Here is a 22,329-nt window from a genome sequence, read left to right as displayed (position 1 = left end):
TAGTCTTCGTGGGGTGCGTTTCATACGATTGAAATTTTGAAAGTCATTGTTACGGATAATTTCCTGGCATTTATTTCATTTCGAAAGTAAAATCAACGCACGCTTATGTTTTTGTGTTTGTTTGGATTTTTGATTGACTTTGTCTTTTAAAGGTGTATCAATTTGGACCAAAAAAGCAACAACAAAATGTTCAAACTCCTCAAGTAATAAATCTCCGGGACTGTCAGCTCAACGACACCGTGTGAGTGCCAGTGTGCGTATCTGGTTGACCAACTTCAACGCCCACCCGTCGGTCTGGTCTGGTCTGGCTATGGCCCGGCCTGGTCCGCCTGGTCCGGCCTGCTCTGACGGGGCTGACATGACAAGCGTCTCGAAGCCAAGTGAATGTAAGCCGCTAGTGCTAGGATTATTTACATTTATTTTGAAACTCTTTTAATAATGTGCGTCTCCAATCACCGAGCAAGCTTCAGGACTCCAAAATTACGCTTGTCCTTTAGGCCGTTCTTAAAGGCCACTTTTACTTGTTTGTTTGTCTTCGGGTTGAAAAGGAGGTAAACAGTTTGATGGCATTTCCTTTCTCCCGGTTTCTTGGGCACCACATAATATATTTTCTTCTTAGTCGAAATAACTTTCTTCTTCTTAATTTTTTCTCGTTCATTTGGTTCCTTTGGTTCTTTTCGATTATTCCCTGGCTGAACTGATGTAGCGGGCTTTTTCAAATATTTTATGTATACTTTGTGAACCTCAGATGGATGATGATGGACAGTCATACCCGATGGCCGCATAAAGACATGCTCTTTAACGATCCATTGGCTGAATGTCTGTTGTATGAGCCAATATAGCATCCACACCCACACAGCCGGCATGACCAACTTTCAATTGCAACTGGATTGATCTGTTGGGGAGGGAGTTCAAGTCGTTGACGAAACGAATCGGTTTGTAGCATGAAATGATCGCTGTGAATTGAAAATCAAACATATAATTGTTAAGCTGAACAGCACGTTTTCTGGCCAGACTCCGACCATTTAAGGCGATCCATGCCTAGCGCCAGGGAATTGTAATGCCTGAAGGTTAAAACTCTTAACCAGTTCAAAAGTATGAATGGCTCGAGTGGGCTGGGTGTGGAATGGGTCTGGCTCTGGTGTGTGATAAAGGGGAGGGAACTTTGTAGCCTCTCAATAACAAAACCGATTGATTGACAATCTCCAAAAAGCACTTGAACTGCAATTAAAACTGAGCTATGTAAAAGCGTATGTAATATTTAAATTTAAATGAACTTTAAACAGCTGTTTCCGAGTGCATTGATCTGTTGACAATTATAGCTCATCCCACTGGGGCTGCCCTATAAAAGATCGTCTGACAGCCCGTGATCATCCAGAATATCTCCCTCATCATTACAGCAATGAAGTCGTTTTTTCTGCTCCTTGGACTACTCCTGACCTGTAGCCTTCTTGAAGTTCAATCAGCGGATCTCTGTCCCACCGTCTGCCCGGCAATCTACAATCCAGTCTGCGGAGAGACCCGAATAAATGGTCGACTGGTGCGCTGCCAGTTCAGCAATAGCTGCGTCATGGGAGTCAGCGGTTGTGTCAATAGTCTGAGTAAGTTACAGATACCTTTATTCAAATTATTATATAAGCTAATACGAATTAATATTCATCTGTACGCAGACTGGTGTGCCACGGACTTGAGAAATTGCAGAGTGAATCCAGATATTTGCAAAAGATTGGGAGGAACAGGCCCAACTGTGACGTGAGTTTGCTCTGCAAATATTGTCGTCTTGGCAGAATAAAAGTTGATTTTTTTGTTTGTGCTAAAATACAACCGATGTCAGCAAATTTTTGACGTCTTCTCGGTGTAGGGTACTCGTATACGCAAAACTTAAGACTTAAGAGTGAAGTGCGTTGAAAATAAAAACTTAATGAAAAGAAAAATGGCAAGCTATTAATCTACTCGTATGTACATGTAGGAGGGAAGGATCCAATTTCACTTAAAGGTTGTTTATTTCTAGAGTATTCGATTTGTATCTTAAAGTTAAAAAAATTAATTCTTATATTAAGATAGATAATATTTTCCATCAATTTTTAACTGACATTGTTGGGTATTTAATAGACTCATTTCCATCTGAAACCTAATTTTTGCAGTTCAAATATTTAAAGACGAAGATTGTGTGTGCCATGATCTATTTTTAGGATCAATTGTCTTTTATATGATCATTCTTAGAACCGTTGCTATTTACTTTTTCTCTCACGCTGGTAGGTGGGAAATTCCTACTCTTCAGCAGCTGTTTCCCAGTGACCTTGGCTGACAGTCTCAATTTTAGTCTAGGCCAGCGACTATAAAACCAAATCGGATAGAATTACTGGGGTTAGTGTTCCCTAAACTCTGGCTTACTGCTTTCCTTCGAATAAGTTTAAAAATGCGCCCGAAACTTCTGCTGTTCTGTGCTCTGGTGTGCCTTATCGTCGTCCTGACCGAGGGCAGGCAAAGGAAGGTAAACAGCCGTAGATCCCTGGGTCTCAGGCAGCAGAGGCTTCAACGTAATGTGCGTCACGGAAGCAGGCTGGCTGCCAGAGCAAGACCCAGCCGTGGAAACAGACTTAGTGCCGTCAATAAAAGAAGCAGGAGGAGTCAGCGAAACAGGAAAACCAATGCCAATGCAAAGGCCAAGGCATCAAAGGCCAGGGCGTCAGCCGCTCAGTCAGTCAGTGACGGCTCTGGCTATACCAGCCTGCCGCTCGACTTTCAACAGAACTTTGTACGCACTACAAACAATCTCCGATTCGAGAAGTCTTTCCTGGCCAGCCGATATGGCCAGAGCTTTGCCACGACTACGGGCAAGACTACGTTGAGGAACACGGCCAATATGGAGTACACCTGCAAGATGAACATTGGCACACCGAATCAGTCGTTCACGGTCCTTCCCGACACTGGCAGCTCCAACATCTGGGTTCCGGGCCCCAAATGCACCGACAAGGCATGCAAGACCCACAAGCGATATCATCCGGGCAAGTCCAGCACCTATATAAAGGACGGCAAAGCCTTCGTCATCACCTACGGCTCGGGCAGTGTCAAGGGAACGCTTGCCAGGGACACCGTGCGGGTGGCGGGTCTGGCTGTGACCAACCAGACGTTTGCAATGACCAAAAAGGAGCCGGGCACCACCTTTACGGCATCGAACTTTGATGGTATCCTCGGCCTGGGCTTTCGCAGCATTTCCGTGGACAATGTGAAGACTTTGGTGCAGAATATGTGCTCGCAGAACGTCATCTCGAACTGCGTCTTCAGCATCTGCATGAAGGGCGGCGGGAGCTCGAAGCGGGGTGGGGTCCTCGTCTTTGGCAGCACGGACACCAGTGCTTACACTGGCTCCGAAGCCTACACGTACACGCCCGTCACCAAAAAGGGCTACTGGCAGTTCGACCTACAGGGCTTCTATATGGGCGACACTAAGGTGAGCGGCAGCACCCAGGCCATTGTTGACTCGGGCACATCGCTGATCGCGGCTCCCAAGAGTATCTTTAACAAGATCAACAAGATCCTCGGCTGCACCGTTACCTCCAGCGGCGAGTGCTGGATGTCGTGTGCGAAGAAGGTGTCGGATCTTACCTTCGTTATAGGTGGCAAGAAGTTCGTGCTTGCGGGGAACAAGCTCAAGCTCAAGGTGAGGACCACCAAGGGCCACACAATCTGCATTTCGGCGGTGTCTGACATGGGCACGAACTTCTGGATTCTGGGCGATGCCTTCATCAGACATTTCTGTACAGTGTTCGATGTGACTAGGAATCGCATCGGATTTGCTGCCTCATCGTAAACTTAATTTCCTTGCGACTTTAATGATTTTCGATTCAAAGTTTTCTCTTGAGACTGATCTCAAATAAAAGACGTACGAGTATTTATTCATGAAAATGAAAACACACTACTTATGCATTCTGTATTTCATGACAGCCACCAAATTGGACCTACTTAAAGTGCAGTCACTCTACTAAATCGCCTGCTTAACTAATGAGTTTTACTGCTCTTCTTAATTACGCCTAACAGATGCGCTTACATGAGCGAGTGCCTAGGAGGGCTCTCGCGAAAATGGAAGATTAGCTGGCTCAGTACTCGGTGTAAGCTCATCGAAGATGGCTCGAGTTATGTTTTTGCTGTTCATCAGCTTTGCTGTAACCTTTGCCGGCGATCGTAGGCTACGTATTTCGCTCCATGCCATGGAAAACCCCATCGGGACGGGGCTGGCAGACCGATTCCTCTCAATCAACACAACCACCAACCTGACTGATAGGATCCGTCTGCCGCTGCGGAACCGCAATAATGTGGAGTACTTCGGAATCGTAAGCATGGGCACGCCCAAGCAGATGTTCAAAGTGATGCTAGACACGGGATCCTCGAACACGTGGCTGCCCTCGAGCAACTGTCCGCGCAACAATTGGGCCTGCCGAAAACACAGGCGCTACAACTCCTCCAGATCCAGCAGCCATGTAAAGGACGGGCGCAACTTCACCCTTTTCTATGGTGTTGGCAGTGTGATAGGCTACCTCTCCAAGGATACACTGCACTTTGGCGGAGCTGAGCTTAAAAACCTGACCTTTGGCGAGGCTATGTTCCAGTATCAGAAGGTGTTCGACTCGGTGATCTTTGACGGTATTGTGGGTCTGGGCCTGGGTCAGAGAGCCTGGGTCAACTCGACGCCTTTCCTGGATCTGCTTTGTGCTCAGAACCTGGTGGAGGAGTGTGTGTTCTCTGTGTACCTACGTCGTGTGACGGGATCTTTGCGAGGCGGCGAAATCATGATCGGCGGCACCGATAAATCGCGCTATAGTGGATCCATTCACTACGTGCCGCTCACAGAGTACGGATACTGGAAGTTTGAGATATCTAAAGTATCCGTGGGCTCGGAAAAAATCGATTTAGCAGTGGGTGCAATCCTGGACACTGGTACTTCCAATATCCTGATTCCCGAGAACACCTTCGACATCCTGCACGAGGCTCTGGGAGCCACGACTGATTATGGTATAACCTTCGTCACCTGCGAACTTGAGCAACTGCCCAATATCAAACTGTTGATCGCAGGCAAAACATTTCCCATTACTCCCATGGATTATGTAAAAGAAGTAGTACTTGAAAACAATCAAAAAGTTTGCGCAACTCGGTTTGCTCCAATTAATCTGGACTTCTGGATACTGGGCGATGTCTTTCTGGGGCGCTACTATACGGTCTACGATGCTACAGAGAAGCGGGTTGGTCTAGCCAGGGCGGTTCCAGATGTTGCGACAAAAGTGTAGAGTTCAGTGTCCCAGCAACAGTAAATTAGCGCCAGTGGGTAATGTTATACTTAAATGTATCCAAGTATTCGAGCGTTGATCACTGTCCTTTTTCTATTCGAAATATATAAGTATGTTCAAACGTATACATGATTTTTTTTAGGTTTACGAAACTATCCAATAAGATATACAACCTATAATATATAGTGTAGTTCCGACACTTTTATGAGCCAAACTGTTTGTTCCTTTAGAGTAAGCGATAACTACGAAAAATCCACAAATTCGATTTAAGCCGGAATATAAAATACTGCCGTATGAATCGGTCTATGTAAATAGTAAATTACCCAATTAAAATTAGAAAATATATACGATGTGGAGTGAGTTATATTCTTTCTCACTCATCCAGTGAAATTTTGTTTATAAATTTGAATGACTCGGTACCACTGTGTGGTGGAACCTAATTTGTTGGTGATTATTCGCTGCTTTGTTTATACGAGTACGAGTATGTACAATTAAATGAGCTGTTTATCTACCAAAACATTGAAATTCGTTCAATTTCAACATTAACCGATTCATTCGTCCGATTCGAGTACCAGACGGACATGGGCCATAAAATTGCCGAATTTATAGGCAGTATAAAACAATCGCTGAAAGAATCTGACTCAATTAGTGGAGACCAAGTCTACGGTGCGTGCGGTTGATCAATAATGTTGTGCCTCCTTTGGCTGGTGTCCGTTTGGGCCCTTTGCTGGGCCGGGACCCTATCGGAGGGTCAGCTGATACGCATCCCCATGCAGCTCCAGGCATCGTTCATGGCCACCCGGCGACAGCACCGAGCAGGAAAACAGTTGCTCTACGCCAAGTACAATCTGGCCAACAGTGAGGCATCGCAGAGCAGTGGCGGTGCCAGTGAGCCGCTCGACAATCGATTGAACCTTGAGTATGCCGGTCCCATCAGCATTGGCACCCCCCGACAGCCCTTCAATATGCTGTTTGACACGGGATCCGCTAATCTGTGGGTGCCCAGTGCGGAGTGCTCGGCTAGGAATGTGGCCTGCCAACACCATCATCGCTACAATGCCTCTGCTTCGAGCAGCCATGTGCCCGACGGTCGGCGATTCGCCATCGCCTATGGCACCGGCAGTCTATCTGGCAGGCTGGCCCAGGACACGGTCTCTGTTGGGCGTCTGGTGGTGCAGAATCAAACGTTCGGCATGGCCATCCATGAGCCTGGCTCCACCTTTGTGGATACCAACTTTGCGGGCATTGTGGGTTTGGCTTTCCGTTCCATTGCGGAGCAGCACGCCACTCCGCTCTTCCAGAACATGTGCGACCAGGGCTTGGTGGATCAGTGCGTGTTCTCCTTTTACCTCAAGCGAAATGGCAGCGCCCAGCAGGGTGGCGAGCTGCTTTTCGGCGGCATCGATGCCAGCAGATTCACGGCGCCACTTACCTACGTACCCCTCACCCATGCCGGCTACTGGCAGTTTCAAATGCAGAGCGTGGAAGTCGTTGGCAAGACCATCAGCCAGGGGCGTCAGGCTATAGTGGATACTGGCACCTCGCTGCTGGCGGCCCCGCCGCGAGAGTATTTGATCATCAATAGCCTCCTCGGGGGTCTGCCCACGGCCAGTGGCGAGTACTTGCTCCGGTGCTCGGACATCGGTCGCCTGCCGGAGGTTTTTTTCGTCATTGGGGGCCAGCGCTTCGGGCTGCAGCCGAGGGACTACGTTATGCAGGTGGCCAACGATGACGGCTCCTCGGTGTGTCTGTCAGCCTTCACCTTGATGGACGCGGATTTCTGGATTCTTGGCGATGTCTTCATCGGGCGCTATTACACGGCCTTCGATGCGGCCCAGAGGCGGATCGGCTTTGCCCCAGCCGCCTGAATAACACGTTTTGACTTTTATGAGTAAAAATTTGTAGTTTTGTATTTCATTTCCTACAAAATCTTGGCCACAAAATGAACCAGAGAGAGAGATAGAGAGTGTTAAAGAGAGTTAGTCAAGGGGTGACATATGGAGAACAGCTAGAAACCAGTTTGCGGCTAAAACAGCTGACTAAGTCACGTTCAAGTTCGGCGAGCCCATTGAATATATTAGCCACGTTATTCATTCTTTTCGCTCTGGAGTATATTTTGTACACTCCAATCTGATTAAATTTGTTATTTAACAAAGACACGTTTTATTTTGCTACGAATTCCCCTAACTCGAGAGCGTTCCGCCAGATATATTATTATTAGTTGTTTCCAATCGCAGAGCACCTCCGTCGGCGAGCCCTCTCTATTGCTCTAGCATACGGTTTTTTAGCACCCAAAAAAAATGTATATATTGAACAACAACACGGCAGAAAATTCTCCCACGCACGTAATTAATATTTCCATAGCCCTGGTCAGGCCCCCCTATATAAGCTCATCACAGCACACACCTGGTGGTAGTTTGTCCGCTATCGTAGCTAATAAATATACTAAAAATGAAGTCATTTCTCTCGGTCTGTGTGCTTCTGGCTCTGGCTCTGAGCCAGGTCAAAGCCAATTGTTCCGGAGACTGTCCGGACACGGAGGAGGTTGTCTGGGCTCTGAGCCCTGGTGGAGGTGGTTGCAGTGTCTTCCGGAATAAGTGCTACTTTGACAAGGCGAACTGCACACGCAAGCCACGTAAGCAAATCAGTGGGTCTCTTCGATATGTTCTACAAATATAGACTTGTTATAGCTCTGACCATCACTACCAAGGAGGAGTGCCAAAAAAAGTGCGCCGACATTTGCCCCGCGATATATCAACCCACTTTTGGCATTTACAAGGGGCAGACCCGAAACTTTGGCAATGAGTGCGAAAAGATTGTTTACACATGTCGCACTGGCGAAAGTAAGTGTACCTTACAAACCGTTTAAAAATGATTGTACAATATTTATATTTATAATTTATTCACTTACAGCCTTTTTGTAGAATAATAAAAAACCCCTGGAAGATTATACCTATTAAACATAAAGACGTTTAAAAGAAACTTGATTCGTGTTATGCATATTAAAATGAAAGAGCCGTTGAAGACTGTTCGTCTATGGGTTTCATATTTAAATTGTATTAAGAGATTTATCACAAGGGTATCTCGTAGCCGACCATTATTTTCACTGCGTCGCCAAAGCCAAAATCCGCAAAGAAGAGTTGAGTTACGTAGCCGCTAGTGTTGGTTCTGAGAAACATTTCCATGGGCCTAGACAGAGCTGCGGGTATATAAGCGCATCATTATGTTGGGGAGGAGTTATGTAGTTATTCCGCAAATTCTGCTGCCAGTAGTTGGAAAGATGAAAGATGAAATCATTCTTTTTGGTGTCTCTGTTACTGGTCCTGGCTCTGGCTCAAGTCAGCGCAAATTGTTCCGGGAACTGTCCGGACACGGAGCAGGTTGTCTGGGCTCTGAGCCCTGGTGGTGGTGGGTGCAGTGTCTTCCGGAATAAGTGCTACTTCGCAAAGGCGAACTGTGTTCGCCAGGCCAGGCTCGCAAATCAGTTGATGTCCAATAATCATGCTGTAAATAATTGTAATTCCCATAGCCCTGACCATCACCACTAAGGAGAAGTGTCAGAGTCTCTGCCCCGAAATCTGTCCATTGTTGTATCGCCCCACAACGGGCAATTACAGGGGTCAGATTCGAGAGTTTAGCAATGACTGCGAGAAAAATGTTCACAGCTGTCGCACTGGCGAGAGTAAGTGTGCTTCGGAATCACTTTAAGAAAATCCTTATCTAATACATATTTTAATTTCGTTACAGCTTTTTTGTAAAGCACTTTAAAAAGCTTCAACATTTGAATTACTTGTGGGTTTAAATAAAGCGATTCATCCGAAATCTGTATTTGTTTTCGGGAAAAAAAATTTCGGAAAATCTTTGCTGTGGGGCGATTTAACTTTTGTACCGATTTAAGGTCAGGAATATCTCTTTATTGAAATATTTTTGGGAAAATGACAAATAAAAACAGTTCTTCCACAGTTGAACAAACGATGCTCTTAAAAACAACTTATTTTTATTTATTCTACTTCGCTGTGTATTTTTCCATATATCGAATAAACATCCGATAAATGGAGAGGTTCGTTTATTTATACAGATTTATACAGATCGCTAATGTGGAGCTCTTGGCAATTGATACTTGCCATATTTTGCTCAATTTGTGAATTATAATTTTCGCAGATAACAATTAATTAAATATTTATAAGAGAGACAATAAAGGCTTTGTTTGAAGTATTTTGTTAACATTTCCATGGAAATAATATATGTATATATTTCATTCAGAGTGTAAGCACGTTGTCTGTCTATCGTAGATCTTCACAATAATTACAAAAAAAAAACGAGGGGGAACGTTGTGAGTTGCTGCGGACACCGCAACTCTAGAGTTATACCCGATACTAAGTCAGTATGGCTCTCCTCCGGCAGACGCCGCTAATATTTAACGACACGACAAAGAGTGCGTGCGAGAGAGACAGAAAATCAGTCTGAGCGTGACGTCGGGCGCTGCGTAGCCACTGCAAATTGATTTGTTCCTTTTGGCTAAAAAAATGGTCTGATCTGATCCAGATTCAGCAATCTAATAGATATGGTCATTATCTATGATTCTGCGTTTTTAGTTTTCTCAAATCTGCAATATTGTGGATGCAACAGATTTTCGTCCTTTGTGGGGGCGGATGGGGGTGGGGCGAAATTCTGAGATATACGTTTTATAGTGACATCTTAAAGGAGTGTTTGTACCAAATTTGGTTACTCTAGCCTTAATAGTCTCTGAGATTTGTGGTTGCCTCAGATTTTCGTCCTTTGCGGGGGCGGAAGGGGGTGTGGCGAAATTTGGACATGAAACGGTCAAGGTTCGATATCACAGGAGTGTGGATACCAAATTTGGTTGCTCTGGCTTTTATAGGTTCTGAGATCCTTGAACTCATATTTTGCAATTGGCAAAACCGACCATGAAACCTGTGTGTTAGAGTGAGACAGAGCGAGAAAGAGTGAAATTGTTTTCGTGATTCTGGCTGTAATAATTATACGATCTGGTTCAGATTTTGCACTCTAGAAGATATAGTCATCTTCTACGATTCAGCGTTTTTAGTTTTCTCGTATCGTCGAAATTGTGGATGCCACAGATTTTCGCCCTTTGTGGGGGCGGAAGTGGGCGGGGCAAAGTTTTGAAATATTTTTGGAGCAGTGACATATCACAGAAGTCTGGATCCAAAACATCATTGTTCTAGCTCTTATAGTCTTTGAGCATTAGGCGCTGAAGGGGACGGACAGACGGACAGACGGACAGACGGACGGACGGACAGACAGACAGGGCTCAATCGACTCGGCTATTGATGCTGATCAAGAATATATATACTTTATAGGGTCGGAAACGATTCCTTCTGGACGTTACACACATCCACTTTTACCACAAATCTAATATACCCCAATACTCATTTTTAGTATCGGGTATAATAAATAAAATAATTAAATTCCCGAGGTCAGCACTAATAAGCAGTTTGCTTCATCGGGTTGCTATTCTTAACCCGAAATTTAAAAGTAACTCATATGTTTAATTCAAATTTAAAATTTTGAATAGATGAAATTCCTTTAACTATAATGAAACAGAAAATTTATTAGGATTATAATTCAGAAAATAGTTCTTAAAATAAATTGTATTTGGTTATGAGCTATGTATGTATATATTATGTACATGTTTTAGAAATATAAATGTGGATCATTTTAATGAAACTATCCTTATTATGATAATTATTACTTAATGATAATAATTATGTAGGTATATTATATTATATTTTTATTAATTTCATTCATTCATTCAATCTTCATAGATTGGGTCAAAAAAGCCCTAGTAGACAAATAAACGGTTAAGCTATCAAATCATGGGATATAATCATATAAATATTGACAGTAGTTGAGCGCGCTGATCAGTCGCTGGACATGCAAACATCGAATTAGATGCACGGAACCATGCAGCTTTTGAAGATTTTGTCGCTGGGCATCCTTCTCACCGTGTTGGGATGCATTAGTGCAGAAGAGTACACCCTTTTCGACTGCAGCGTGAAGTACAAGTGCTCGGGGGAAAAGGCACTGGTCTGGGCCACAGCTGATGAGCGATGCTTCGTCTTTCACAATAAATGTCTAATGATGGTGGAGCAGTGTGCTCGTAGTTTCAGCGGAAGATCGGAGCTGATCGAAACGGATAGGGAAACCTGCAAGCCAACCTGCACCAAGGACTGCTTGGATTTGTATGAACCGGTGTGCGCGCAGATCTTCCAGGAGGAGTACATCACGTTCAGCAACGAGTGTGAGATGCGCAACAACCTTTGCGAGAATGAGAGACGTGAGTAGCCCAATGACTAGTTTATTATTTTTCCCTTTAAACAACAACTTATTCTGAATAGCTTACTCCTACTTTGCCATTGGGGAATGCGTTGAGAGTCCAGTGGGATAGCTAATGACGAACAAAAATATGTGTGTTGTAAGCAAATAAAGCATTCTCTGATACTAAATACCTGTTTGAGCACGTTTTACTGAGTTCAGTTAACCCCAGTCCGACCTGCTGGATAGGGTGGAGGACAAAGCTCTTGGAGCTCGAAGAACAACTGGATCAATGGGGCAACTCCGGCTGAGTCATGGTTATTTTGCTTGTGATTTATGTGTTTCGTTCATTTGCGTACTTTTTGGCGTTTTTGCTTGGTTGAGATGTCTTTGCAGTGCTTATCTTTTAATTAATTCTGGAAATGTTTTGATAATTGTCACTAAGTTTTGTCTTTGCCGTCATCCGACTATGAACTGCGGCTATAAAAGTGCCAACCTTTCCTAAAGCAGCATCATTTGACTTTCAAGAAACGGTTGGGGATCTCCAAGAATCCAATCTTTAAAGGCGAATTGAAACAAAATGGCCAGTTTAATTGTCCTTCTGAGTGCCCTGTTCGTACTTGCTCACGGATCGCATCTATCCAATGTCCATCATGGATCCTTTCCCGAACCTCATGAACCTTTCTCCGTGGGACATGGATCTCATTCAGTGGGACGTGAATATCTCCCGGTGGAACATGGATCTATCCCTATTGGACATGGATCTGCCCAGCACTATGGCTTTGCAGCTCCATACGGACACCATCCGTCTGTGACAGGTTCAGGCTTTCCTCATCATCACGGTCATGTAATCGCACATGGCTCAGTACCGGCTCAGCATGTGGTAGGATCTGTCGCTCCAGACTCATATCATCAGGTGGCAGCTCCGGGTTCCTCCACTTATCATCATCATCTTCATGGGGCACTGGCGCCAATTGTGGCTGGAACTGGACATGCTCATGTGCATCAGAATCGCAATTGCCATGCCACCATTCACTGCCCCAACTCTATCAGTCGGACCTATGCCTCCGATGGACATTACTGCTATAGGCTTAACAACCCCTGCGACCTGGCCATAGCGAACTGCAAGCGTCGCAATGAACTGAAACCTAGTAAGAAGTAACTTTTTCTTTGTCCTCGCAATTTTGTGGCTAATGTGTTTCTTTCCTTGCAGTCCTCAGGCATATCAGTCATGGTGAGTGTCATCATCTGCCCAGAGGTCAGAGACCCTACTAAGCCTGCACTTGACCCGATTAATAATCTGACCACTGGCCAAACAAGTTTCTCGTAGGCGCTACTTGATGTTTTTTTTTACATTGGATCGACACAATACAAATACTTAAAGGCATTTTTTAAAGAATTTTTAATTGTTTTTGAAGACCAAAGTTCTAAGAGCTATCTTCCATTTTGTATTTCCTTTTCAGACGAGGGGTTTAACGGCTGGGAGGTAGAAAAGAATTTTATATGGAATTAGTTCTGAGTTTACGCTCGAAAAACATGCATGGTCATTACCTTTAGAGAATTATATTGATCGTAGCTCTCTTTGGCTCTTCTTTTGTGCTTTCTGTGTGCAGTGCTTGTGAGTGTGTGTGGGGAAGTGCAATGGCGAGCGTGTAATGGTGGTAGTGTGAGATTGAGATTCATGGAAGGTGACTGTGGGGTATGCCCAGTTTTTCCATCCAGCACTTGAGAATCTTTAACATCTGCTCGTCGCCCTGCACGATATCATCCAGATAGGGCGAAAAATGGTATAGCATGCCGAACATGCAGTGCTTGATGCCCACAAGTAGCTTATGGTGTGTGCCACACAGTCTGCCGTTCCTGACTATCTTCATATTCTGGGCCGCATTTAGCTGCTTCTCCACCAGAACCAGGGCGCTCAGGAAGCGCATCAGATCGGACTGTATAAACCCGTATTTGTCCTCCCTCAGCGACCGAATGCAGATGCGGACGAGCCCGCGCAGCACATCGTCCAGGTGCTCTGCGCAGCGCAGTGCGTGATTAATCTTCGCAATGGGGTCCGTGTCGAAGAAATAGTGTATCCAGGAGGGAAGCAGGCATTCCCAGATGGGACGGGACCAGGTGGACGGCATCTGGGAATGGTATTCCCAGATGCAACGGAACCAGATACGCAACTTCTGTGGCACGTTGCAGCATCGACACATCTCGTTTTTCTGCAAATGGAATCCGTCTATGGGACCTGAGGGTCGCCCACATTTCGAACACTGTTTTATGGGCTGGCACAAGGATGCACCCGTCCTCCGGACTTGTTGCGTCTGTTTCCTCTGGATAAGATGATCATGAGATGGTAAACACTTTGGGGTAGTCTTTATGGGCAGCGTAGCGGAGAGTTTTCTCATCCCTTCCTTCCGGGGTTTATCCTTTGCATTCCTCTGGAACAGCTGATCGGGGGATGTGGTGTCTTCTATTGCGCTCTTCATATTGGCCACGAACTCGTCCACCATTCCCATTATGACCTCGCGCAGTTCCTGCCAGGATATTGGGTTAATTTTAGCCAGCGAAAAGAGCGTCGGGCAGAGGAAGTCGCATTTGCTGGCTGCTGCTACGTGGAATTCGTGGGCCGCCAGTAGGTGTAGTCCGTAGAGGCACTTCGTATCCAGGGCCATGTGGAATGACAGCTGCAGCTCAATCATTTCCTCCGGCATCGGCCACAGATTCTGCCGGCAGATCCACAACACTACAGGATCCCAGAGTCTCTCGTTGTCTCCCAGGTGCACTCGGGGAATTAGATCCAGTGGCAACTCTTTCTGCATGATCATCTCGTAGATATTCTTGATCATGTGCAGCTTGGTCAGGACAAGGGTGGTCAAGACCAAAGCCCAGAACATCTTCCCAGCGCTCCAGGACGATTGGATCAGGCCAGAGGCGAGCGCTGTCCCGACGACAAGTCCGACTTTTCGGGAGTTACACGTGTTCTGGATTATCGATTGCCATATGTCCAGGCCGCCATCCTTACCAGGCAAAGAGAACCGGCGGAGACATCTCCCACGTTCGGCAAGGAAGTAGGCGATGCCGCAGCAGCAGCCGTGGATCAAGAGAAAGTCAAGACGATCGTCAAAGATGTCCGTAATGAAGCGGGCGTACATCCAGTTCGTGAATATACTCACGTAGAGCACTATGCCTAGCAGCAGAAGTTTCAGCGGGATCTCCATAAGCAGTCGCTGAATTCGTCTCTGATAGTAGATCGGTGGCTTGTTGTGATTGTGGCATAGCAGCAGTCCATAGGCTACCACCCCTGGCTGCACAATAACGAGCAGTACAGTAGATACGAATGTGTCCTCCAGGACACCCAGCAGGTAACTCTGGCAAAACGAGTAAAGCAGGAAGAACAAGTCGAGATAGATGCACAGCAGCGTGGCAACAGAGAAGCGGAATAGCAGCAGATTCCAGATCTCTTTGGGAATCGCCTCGTATTGGGGCATCCACTGAGGACGACAATGCAATTCAATTTCCTTCATATTTTTATTCATTTTACTATTTATACTATTATTTATACTATTATACTATTTTATGGGATTAAACTTTAGCTCTGAATGGAAAGCATATTCTTGGCCCTCTTGGATGAATAGAAATTGACATTTGATAAACTGACTTTCTATTTATTTGCCCCGTTCTTCGAGTAATTTCTACATTCACAAAGTTCTGTAATGCCAAATGGAAGGGACATCAATCTGCTTAACGGATGCAGTCGCAGCTCCGGCACACCGACCCTGGTTGCTGTTGGGCCTGAGGTCAGGTGCCATTAACAGGGACACAACATCTTTCTTTATGGGATTTGCACTGTAATCGATTAATGTAAAATGTAATATTAAACGAAAAGTCCACAACTGAAGTCAGATGATCACGGATAGAACCAGTGAAATTAGCAAACTATTAACATGTTGCATTTTGCAGATAAATTAATGCGGACCATTATAGTAATTTGGTAAGTTTTTAGCCAGTTTCGACACAAAGAACACTCCAATAATGACGCCAACCAAAAACAACCATAACTTTTAGTTATGTCCTGAAACCAATTTCAAATGTACTCATATTCTATTCAAAATGATTTTTAGTTGCAATAAGTTTATTAAACGAAAATTGTGTACACGACTAAGAATTGTTTTGTAGATTTGTAGACAAATGAAAAAATAACATCAAAAAGTTTGTCCAGCAGTTCGGTTCAATGGTTTCCAGGCTGTCTTAGTAGGGTTTCTGATTGCGATTCTTTTGGATACTACCAGATGCAGCCTGAGGCTGACGAATGGGTGAAACTGGTGCCGCAGTCAGACGAGGGCGACCGGCGATGGCTGGCCCAGCAGCAGCCCGTTGGTAGGATCCAGAAGCCTGTTGGCGAGGAGCAGCGACTGGAAGGGCAGGATTACGGGATCCAGACACACGACGAGTGGTGGCGGCAGCTGGAGCTGGGAGAACTGATCCATGGGCGGTCACTGGACGTTGAGGCTGGGGACCAGCTGATCCAATGACAGGTCGATAGCGCCCTGGAGAAGCAGCAGAGATACCACCATAGCCAGATGAAGCGACGCCTGAGTTACGAGATCCCACGGCTGATACTTGTCCAGCGGAAGGAAGTTGCGATCCCTGGGCCAAGACGACCAGGACACTGAGGACAGCAACAATTCGGAATGCCATATTTATTAAGGATGCTTGAGGGAGATTGATTGAACAATAAGATGTTGGAGAGACAACTGATGCTACAACTGGCAAAAACGATCAGTTTTATACTTGATTCAAGAAACAAAATTCAAAACAGTAAACTAATTATTTTAAAGATAATCTCAAGAATGTGAATAAATTCTAACTGGAATTTCCCCATCGACAAAGCACTTTACACTCAAGTTGCATTTGAGTTTGTCGAACTCAAGTACATAAGTATACATGATACCAAGCTGCAGAGTGCAACCGTTATAGAACTAATCCTTTCTACCAATTTTAATAAGCCAACGAGAGGGAACTTTGTGAGTTGCTGCTGCGACCGCAACTCTACATTTATACCCGATACTTAGTCAGTATGGCTCTCCTCCGGCAGTCGGCGCAGATTCTGCAGAACTTATAGTCATTCTCTGCGATTCTGCGTTTTTCGATTTCTCGTATCTTTAAAATTATGGATGCCACAGATGCTGATCAAGAATATGTATACATATATATATATATATCAAGAATATGCTTTATGGGGTCGGAAACGCTTCCTTCTGGACATTACACACATTCCACTTTCACCACAAATCTAATATACCCCTACACTCTTTTTTAGTATGGGGTATATAAATCAGATTGTCATGTTAGAGAGTTGAAAGGACAAAGAACTTGGAAATGTGAACAACTGGATTAATGGGAAATCTCCGGCGTAGCTTTACTTGTTTGTAACCACATGCCGCATCAATTATTTATTTTTACTTATACTTTTAAAATCTTTTATATTTTATATTTATATTTATTTTCAGCTTTCAGGAAAAAATAAAAAAAACCAAATGAAGTTTAAAGTTTAGGCTCTGGAATAAAGTATAAAAGATCTTACTTTTGTCGGAAGTAGCATCAGTTGTCTCTCGAGCATCAATTAAGCCTTTTATAACTCAAGCAATATCCCAAAATTTACTAATAATATCAATATGACATTCCTAATTATTTCTGTGCTCAGTGTCCTGGTCGTCTTGGCCCAGGGATCGCAACTTCCTTCCGCTGGACAAGTATCAGCCGTGGGATCTCGTAACTCAGGCGTCGCTTCATCTGGCTATGGTGGTATCTCTGCTGCTTCTCCAGGGCGCTATCGACCTGTCATTGGATCAGCTGGTCCCCAGCCTCAACGTCCAGTGACTGCCCATGGATCAGTTCTTCCAGCTCCAGCTGCCGCCACCACTCGTCGTGTGTCTGGATCCCGTAATCCTGCCCTTCCAGTCGCTGCTCCTCGCCAACAGGCTTCTGGATCCTACCAACGGGCTGCTGCTGGGCCAGCCATTGCCGGTCGCCCTCGTCTGACTGCGGCACCAGTTTCACCCATTCGTCGGCCTCAGGTTGCATCTGGTAATGTCCACAAGAATCGCAACCAGAAACCCTACTAAGACAGCCTGGAACCCATTGAACCGAACTGCCAAGCATATTATATATTTCTTAAATATTAATTGCAAATAAAATACAACTGTATTTACACGAGATGGTATCGTGAAATAGAATATGACTGTAAACAGACCCAAAAGGTATAGATAATGGTACGTTAAATTCTCTTCTATCCACATATGAAGTGTAACTGGTCCAGTCCGGCTACAAAGTAGGCAATACCTTTTAATAGAAAACATTGATGGATTAATTGAAAACGATGCACTTAGCTTGGTGATTGTTTCAGTTGTTTATTTGAATGTGTTTTATATTATAAGCAAACATTTTAATTATTCGCAAAGTTGATCGAAGTAGCTTACAAGCCTAGTGGGATTTGTAGAGCCGCGAGCCCATCGCAACAAAAGCCATCAAAGCCATCGCTAACTTATTCAAGTAATTAAAAGTGGTTAAAAGTGTCACAAGAAGTCAGCAGCTTATGTGTGTTTAGGGGTAATTGGCAAGACACATTTTGAAAGTTAATTAAAGCAAGTCCAAATAACGAGCCAGTATAAATATCATGTCAGCAAATTTAACTTCGATGCACTACATGTCTTGCCAGATTAACCACTGCACACTTTTTTGGCCAGCTCCTCTAGCAATGTATAATACATGAAGTGCTGGCCAGCGCAGGCACAGAAGCCTCTTTTAATACAATTATGGCATATCTATCATTACTAGCTGCCATTGGTTTAATTGGCATATAGAAGACTTCATTATGGTTTCCATTTTCCATTTGGATATTTTCGAAAAAAAGAAAACCATTTCTTGACTTGGAGTGAAATTGAACATTTGCTAAAAAGCATTTCAACATAGGCTCGAAATAATATGAAATGAGTACGACATAGAGTTTTTGGTAACCTTGCCATATACGGCTCAGGGTCAGGTTATTATCCATAACAATGAAAGCAAATTAGGCTTACGATTGTCTAAGAAATTGCAAATCCAATTGCTTTGATGGGTGAGCAATTGTAAAAACAAATCTGCAAAAATGATATGTCATGGTGGCCAGACTTGAATAAAATTACGTGAATTGGTCAAACATTGGCAATTTGAAAGTTTACCTTTCCTTATGTATAAATTCCGAACAAGATTCATATACTCCCGTTTGGTCTCTGCGGTAATTACTGAAAGCCTTACCCATTCAACTTTGGTGTAAGCCCAATTGGTTGTCTTGTAATTTATCTAATCATATGTGAAGTGTGTGTTTGCCCATTCGGACTCTGAAGTTTAGCAGACCAGAAAGCACAGAACAATCCATGGAAACCATTTCAATCTCAAGTGAATTACTTTCAACCAATCAACACCTAACTTCACAAAAGTACAAAAGTTAAAAAATATCCCATTTAACTTGAGAGCTTACTCGGGGTATTTGATATCATGACTCATACGCAGTGTTGTCGCCAGCTGTGCGATCAGAGTGTGAACACTTTTTTGATTATTTATTTGTATTTGTTAGGCTGACATGCAAGCGTTTCGGGTTTCCAGTTTCTTGTTTTAATTTTAATTACAATTTTCGTATACAATTAGCTAACAAATCAATAAAAATAAGACAAAAATCAAACGACAGATATAAAACAAATAAGAAAAAATTGTGCGAGTATATCAGCAATTGCTCAATCGCTTCGATCAAATAACAAATAACTTTGTGCCGAATATTGACATTTCGTAAGCATTTGAAAAGTGAACGCAGCAGCAAAACCAACCGAAACACACACGAACAAAAAAAAAAAGAAAAAACCTAAATGCAGTGCGTTGGTAAAAATCTTGAACATGTTAAGAATGCTGGCAAGGTTGTCTGCCAAAGCAGCAGCTGCTGGCTCTGCTGTGGTTGTTGGCGTGGGTCTTAGTCTCGATCCTCAAACTCCGTCTCAATCCGAGAGTCCAACTTAATTAAATTGGGTTTTATGTGCCGGACTGGATCGGATCGGCCATTTGGGGCCTGCTGGTGCGCTTGGCCCAGACGACCATGGCGAGGTGAGGCTAATCAAATGGCCAAATTGTAGGCGCGTTTACCATTCAATCCGTTGGCCGACGAGTAATGAGCTTTTTGTCGGCTACACGACTCCATGGCACTATTATGATGTACATGGACAGGGTCCATCGAACGATAAATATCAATTAAGGCACCATCAAATGGCTCAATGGCAGCAAGAAAAATTGAAAACTAATACCGCAGACATGCTAATGTTTTGCTCTACATATCGGGGCTATGCGTAAACAAAAATGTCACACGCCATTAAAAATTAATAGCATGTTTAAAAAAACAAACCGAAGAAACAGCAAATCAGGCGCAGTAAAAAGAGAAGCAGAGAAAAAGGAGCAAAACTCGATGCAGTCAAACCGGGTCGATAATACAAAATTTCGGTGCCTAATGCTTAGACAACAGCGACGGCCCCAACAAAAATTTTAGTTAAATAAAAGAATAAAAACGTGGCACAAACAACTTTTCCAAAAAATGCGTGGTTCATACATTGTTAATACGGTTGTTGTTGCTGTTGCTTTTTCTGCTGTGGTCCAAAATTGTTGCACAATATTCGTGCGTTCATGCAAAGCAATTGTCAAATACGACAAAAGCCCAAAGCCAAAGGCCTCAAAATCGATATGGATTTTGCTATGGAGAATGAGCCCCTGCCACCACAAGAAAAATCATGTTGCGGTGCTTAGGCAAAATTAATTTCAACTGCTTCGCGTTTTGACGTTTTTTGCCCGCATTCTGGCCTATGTTTATTATTGTATCTCTCATTTTATTGTATGCTCGTACTCACTCCCAACTTTTGAGTTATGCTGAAGGCTTTCCTGATTTGTCTATGCGGCTTGACAAATTAAATTAATTGGCTCCAACTGATATGCCTTGGCTCGGACTGGGACGAGGCTCTAAGTGATTGGTCTGCTGGAGGTGCAGCTTGTTTTGGCAAATTGAAAGAAATATACGAAAAATACGTAGCTACAGATTGAGATTTCCTTTAAACATGGTCATGGAAGATTGTGGATAGTGAGTTGTTTTAGCGGTTGTTTTGGTTTGGTTTGGCTGTCACTAAAAATTAATTGAGTTTCTCGGAGGTTAAAATGAAGATTAGAATGATTAGATTAGAATCCGAGAATAACATTGTAGATACATCCTTTTGAAGAATCATAAGTCAGAACAGATACATGTCTTGTACCCTCTCAGTCTCAATTTTTTGAATTAGGTTCATATCCAAAAATAAAAATATTTTTATTAATTACTATTATTTTGTGTCATAAATACATAATAAATGTGTTACCAAAGTCGGATAATAACCTCGTTTATCGACATTAAAAACCATTGAGCAGCAATTCCCTCCCCAAATGACTTTAAATTTACAAAATTTTCTTTGCTAAAAATAAAAATTTTCGAAATCGTCTTGTTCTCTTCTTATTCTTACTTTAATGAATCTTTACAGTCGAAACTTAAAAGAATTTCTTGACTATTTTTGATAATTTATATCCATTGGATTGATTCATATATCAGAACAACATTTCGCACAACAAATTAAAGGAGTAAATAATAAATAAGTTTTATTAGTGATTTGAAGAACGAGTTTAAGCGTAGCGCTTTATATTCACCGTAGAGCTATAAATCTTAATTGTAATTTTAGTGCAGTGATTAATGCCGAATATTGATCGCCATAAAATTGATTTGTTTGTGAGACACTGGGTTAGCATTAAGTTTCCTTGACCAATGATATTGTTTCAGTTTAGTTATCTGCCAACTAACGGAATAGAAAATCAAAAGACTTAGGGAACGAACTTCACACTAGAAAACACTCAACAGCGCAGACTTCACCACACCACAATCCGAACTCAACTCGACTCAAATATAATCAACTTTCACTCAAGCCCGACGATCAAACCAAGCTCAAGCTTCGGCGCTGCTCTCGTCTTTGGGTGTCTGATCGTTGAGTTTGCTGCTCTGCTTGCCGATGTTGATGCCGATGCCAATGGCAAGCCGGCAACTAGCCAAGTGATAACCAAAGAAAAAAGCCGTTTTATTGACTGCTATCGCTGCTGCGGTCGCTGTCGGTGCTGACGCCGGGGCCGGCCTCTCCGGTCGCTGCTGTGCTGCTGCTGCTGTTGCTGTTTCTTCTTTTTGTCTTTTCTGTGGCAGCTTCGACCGGCAGCGTTCAGTTAATTTTTGGACACACTCCGAGGCGGTTGTGCAGGCGGACAATACATGGTAGAAACGGTACTCAACGCCCAGTGCATACAAAGTGATCTTCTGTGTGTGTGAAAGTGAGGCCGCGACGCAAAGCAGGAAACGGGCCGCTAACCAGCAAGTGTTTTCGATCAAAAATAAAAGAAAAGAAAATAAATAGCCAAAAGGCCAGTGACAAAGGGTGAAACTCGAGAGTAAAAGTTGCTGCAGGGAAAAGCCTTAGTAGCGGACAAGTGCTCCCTCCATTGGGTTCTCAGAAAGTGCAAAAGACTCTGGCAACGAACTCGCGGCTAACTCTGCGGCTGCCGCGCCGTACCAACGCACCATCGCACCATCGCACCAGCCAAACAAGGCTTAAGATTAATTAAGGCCAACACAGTCTGCATCGAATATAGCGTGGGCCATCGTCTCTACTTTATT

At 43.8% G+C, this 22,329-nt stretch overlaps 8 protein-coding genes across 11 annotated transcripts; 7 read left to right on the top strand and 1 right to left on the bottom strand.

The window, feature by feature from the left end:
* The first annotated feature begins 59 nt into the window (after positions 1-59).
* On the top strand, positions 60-1,894 carry LOC113566767 (vasotab). Of its 4 annotated transcripts, XM_026993824.1 has the most exons (4): positions 60-86; positions 153-386; positions 1,401-1,601; positions 1,671-1,894. In XM_026993824.1, the coding sequence occupies exons 2-4, from the start codon at positions 311-313 to the stop codon at positions 1,754-1,756; spliced, it is 363 nt and encodes a 120-aa protein (XP_026849625.1). In that variant the 5' UTR covers positions 60-86; positions 153-310; the 3' UTR covers positions 1,757-1,894. The 4 variants fall into 4 exon arrangements, with proteins under 4 accessions (XP_026849625.1, XP_026849621.1, XP_026849629.1 ...); XM_026993820.1 differs by lacking the exon at positions 60-86 and having other exon boundaries at positions 111-386; XM_026993828.1 differs by lacking the exons at positions 60-86; positions 153-386 and adding an exon at positions 1,058-1,070.
* A 525-nt stretch (positions 1,895-2,419) lies between these two features.
* Positions 2,420-3,814, top strand: LOC6587570 (lysosomal aspartic protease). Its single transcript, XM_002013057.1, has one exon. The coding sequence runs from the start codon at positions 2,420-2,422 to the stop codon at positions 3,812-3,814; it is 1,395 nt and encodes a 464-aa protein (XP_002013093.1).
* A 338-nt stretch (positions 3,815-4,152) lies between these two features.
* Positions 4,153-5,488, top strand: LOC6587568 (cyprosin). The gene has a single exon (XM_002013056.2). It carries the CDS (start codon positions 4,212-4,214, stop codon positions 5,283-5,285), a length of 1,074 nt encoding a protein of 357 aa, XP_002013092.2. The 5' UTR covers positions 4,153-4,211; the 3' UTR covers positions 5,286-5,488.
* A 483-nt stretch (positions 5,489-5,971) lies between these two features.
* On the top strand, positions 5,972-7,153 carry LOC6587516 (lysosomal aspartic protease). The gene has a single exon (XM_002013055.1). The coding sequence runs from the start codon at positions 5,972-5,974 to the stop codon at positions 7,151-7,153; it is 1,182 nt and encodes a 393-aa protein (XP_002013091.1).
* Positions 7,154-7,736: 583 nt separating this feature from the next.
* Positions 7,737-8,267, top strand: LOC6587249. Its single transcript, XM_026995221.1, has 3 exons — positions 7,737-7,920; positions 7,976-8,128; positions 8,199-8,267. Exons 1-3 carry the CDS (start codon positions 7,737-7,739, stop codon positions 8,207-8,209), a joined length of 348 nt encoding a protein of 115 aa, XP_026851022.1. The 3' UTR covers positions 8,210-8,267.
* Positions 8,268-8,572: 305 nt separating this feature from the next.
* Positions 8,573-9,043, top strand: LOC113564932. Its single transcript, XM_026984442.1, has 3 exons — positions 8,573-8,747; positions 8,815-8,967; positions 9,033-9,043. The coding sequence occupies exons 1-3, from the start codon at positions 8,573-8,575 to the stop codon at positions 9,041-9,043; spliced, it is 339 nt and encodes a 112-aa protein (XP_026840243.1).
* A 2,161-nt stretch (positions 9,044-11,204) lies between these two features.
* Positions 11,205-11,773, top strand: LOC6587559. The gene is made up of 2 exons (XM_002013053.2): positions 11,205-11,604; positions 11,666-11,773. Exons 1-2 carry the CDS (start codon positions 11,220-11,222, stop codon positions 11,713-11,715), a joined length of 435 nt encoding a protein of 144 aa, XP_002013089.2. The 5' UTR covers positions 11,205-11,219; the 3' UTR covers positions 11,716-11,773.
* A 1,196-nt stretch (positions 11,774-12,969) lies between these two features.
* On the bottom strand, positions 12,970-15,064 carry LOC6587555. Its single transcript, XM_026984438.1, has 2 exons — positions 13,134-15,064; positions 12,970-13,061 (listed from the first exon to the last, which is right to left on the bottom strand). Exon 1 carries the CDS (start codon positions 15,062-15,064, stop codon positions 13,262-13,264), a length of 1,803 nt encoding a protein of 600 aa, XP_026840239.1. The 3' UTR covers positions 12,970-13,061; positions 13,134-13,261.
* Between the last annotated feature and the right edge of the window lie 7,265 nt (positions 15,065-22,329).

The sequence above is a fragment of the Drosophila persimilis genome, unplaced genomic scaffold, assembly GCF_003286085.1.
Source record: "Drosophila persimilis strain 14011-0111.01,24,50 unplaced genomic scaffold, DperRS2 tig00000000-arrow-pilon, whole genome shotgun sequence".
Lineage (NCBI taxonomy): Eukaryota > Metazoa > Arthropoda > Insecta > Diptera > Drosophilidae > Drosophila > Drosophila persimilis.
Note: the sequence above shows the minus strand (reverse complement) of the source record. Positions and strands in the feature narration are given on the sequence as shown.

Bases quoted from the DNA above. Each gene is read 5' to 3' on its own strand.
- LOC6587249 (XM_026995221.1), top strand. From the start codon at position 7,737: ATGAAGTCATTTCTCTCGGTCTGTGTGCTTCTGGCTCTGGCTCTGAGC. The intron at 7,921-7,975 runs GTAAGCAAATCA...GACTTGTTATAG, and splicing joins GAACTGCACACGCAAGCCAC to CTCTGACCATCACTACCAAG.
- LOC6587570 (XM_002013057.1), top strand. From the start codon at position 2,420: ATGCGCCCGAAACTTCTGCTGTTCTGTGCTCTGGTGTGCCTTATCGTC.
- LOC6587516 (XM_002013055.1), top strand. From the start codon at position 5,972: ATGTTGTGCCTCCTTTGGCTGGTGTCCGTTTGGGCCCTTTGCTGGGCC.
- LOC113564932 (XM_026984442.1), top strand. From the start codon at position 8,573: ATGAAATCATTCTTTTTGGTGTCTCTGTTACTGGTCCTGGCTCTGGCT. The intron at 8,748-8,814 runs GCCAGGCCAGGC...TAATTCCCATAG, and splicing joins CGCAAAGGCGAACTGTGTTC to CCCTGACCATCACCACTAAG.
- LOC6587559 (XM_002013053.2), top strand. From the start codon at position 11,220: ATGCACGGAACCATGCAGCTTTTGAAGATTTTGTCGCTGGGCATCCTT. The intron at 11,605-11,665 runs GTGAGTAGCCCA...TATTCTGAATAG, and splicing joins CCTTTGCGAGAATGAGAGAC to CTTACTCCTACTTTGCCATT.
- LOC6587568 (XM_002013056.2), top strand. From the start codon at position 4,212: ATGGAAAACCCCATCGGGACGGGGCTGGCAGACCGATTCCTCTCAATC.
- LOC6587555 (XM_026984438.1), bottom strand. From the start codon at position 15,064: ATGCCCCAATACGAGGCGATTCCCAAAGAGATCTGGAATCTGCTGCTA.
- LOC113566767 (XM_026993824.1), top strand. From the start codon at position 311: ATGGCCCGGCCTGGTCCGCCTGGTCCGGCCTGCTCTGACGGGGCTGAC. The intron at 387-1,400 runs GTAAGCCGCTAG...TCATCATTACAG, and splicing joins CGTCTCGAAGCCAAGTGAAT to CAATGAAGTCGTTTTTTCTG. The intron at 1,602-1,670 runs GTAAGTTACAGA...ATCTGTACGCAG, and splicing joins CGGTTGTGTCAATAGTCTGA to ACTGGTGTGCCACGGACTTG.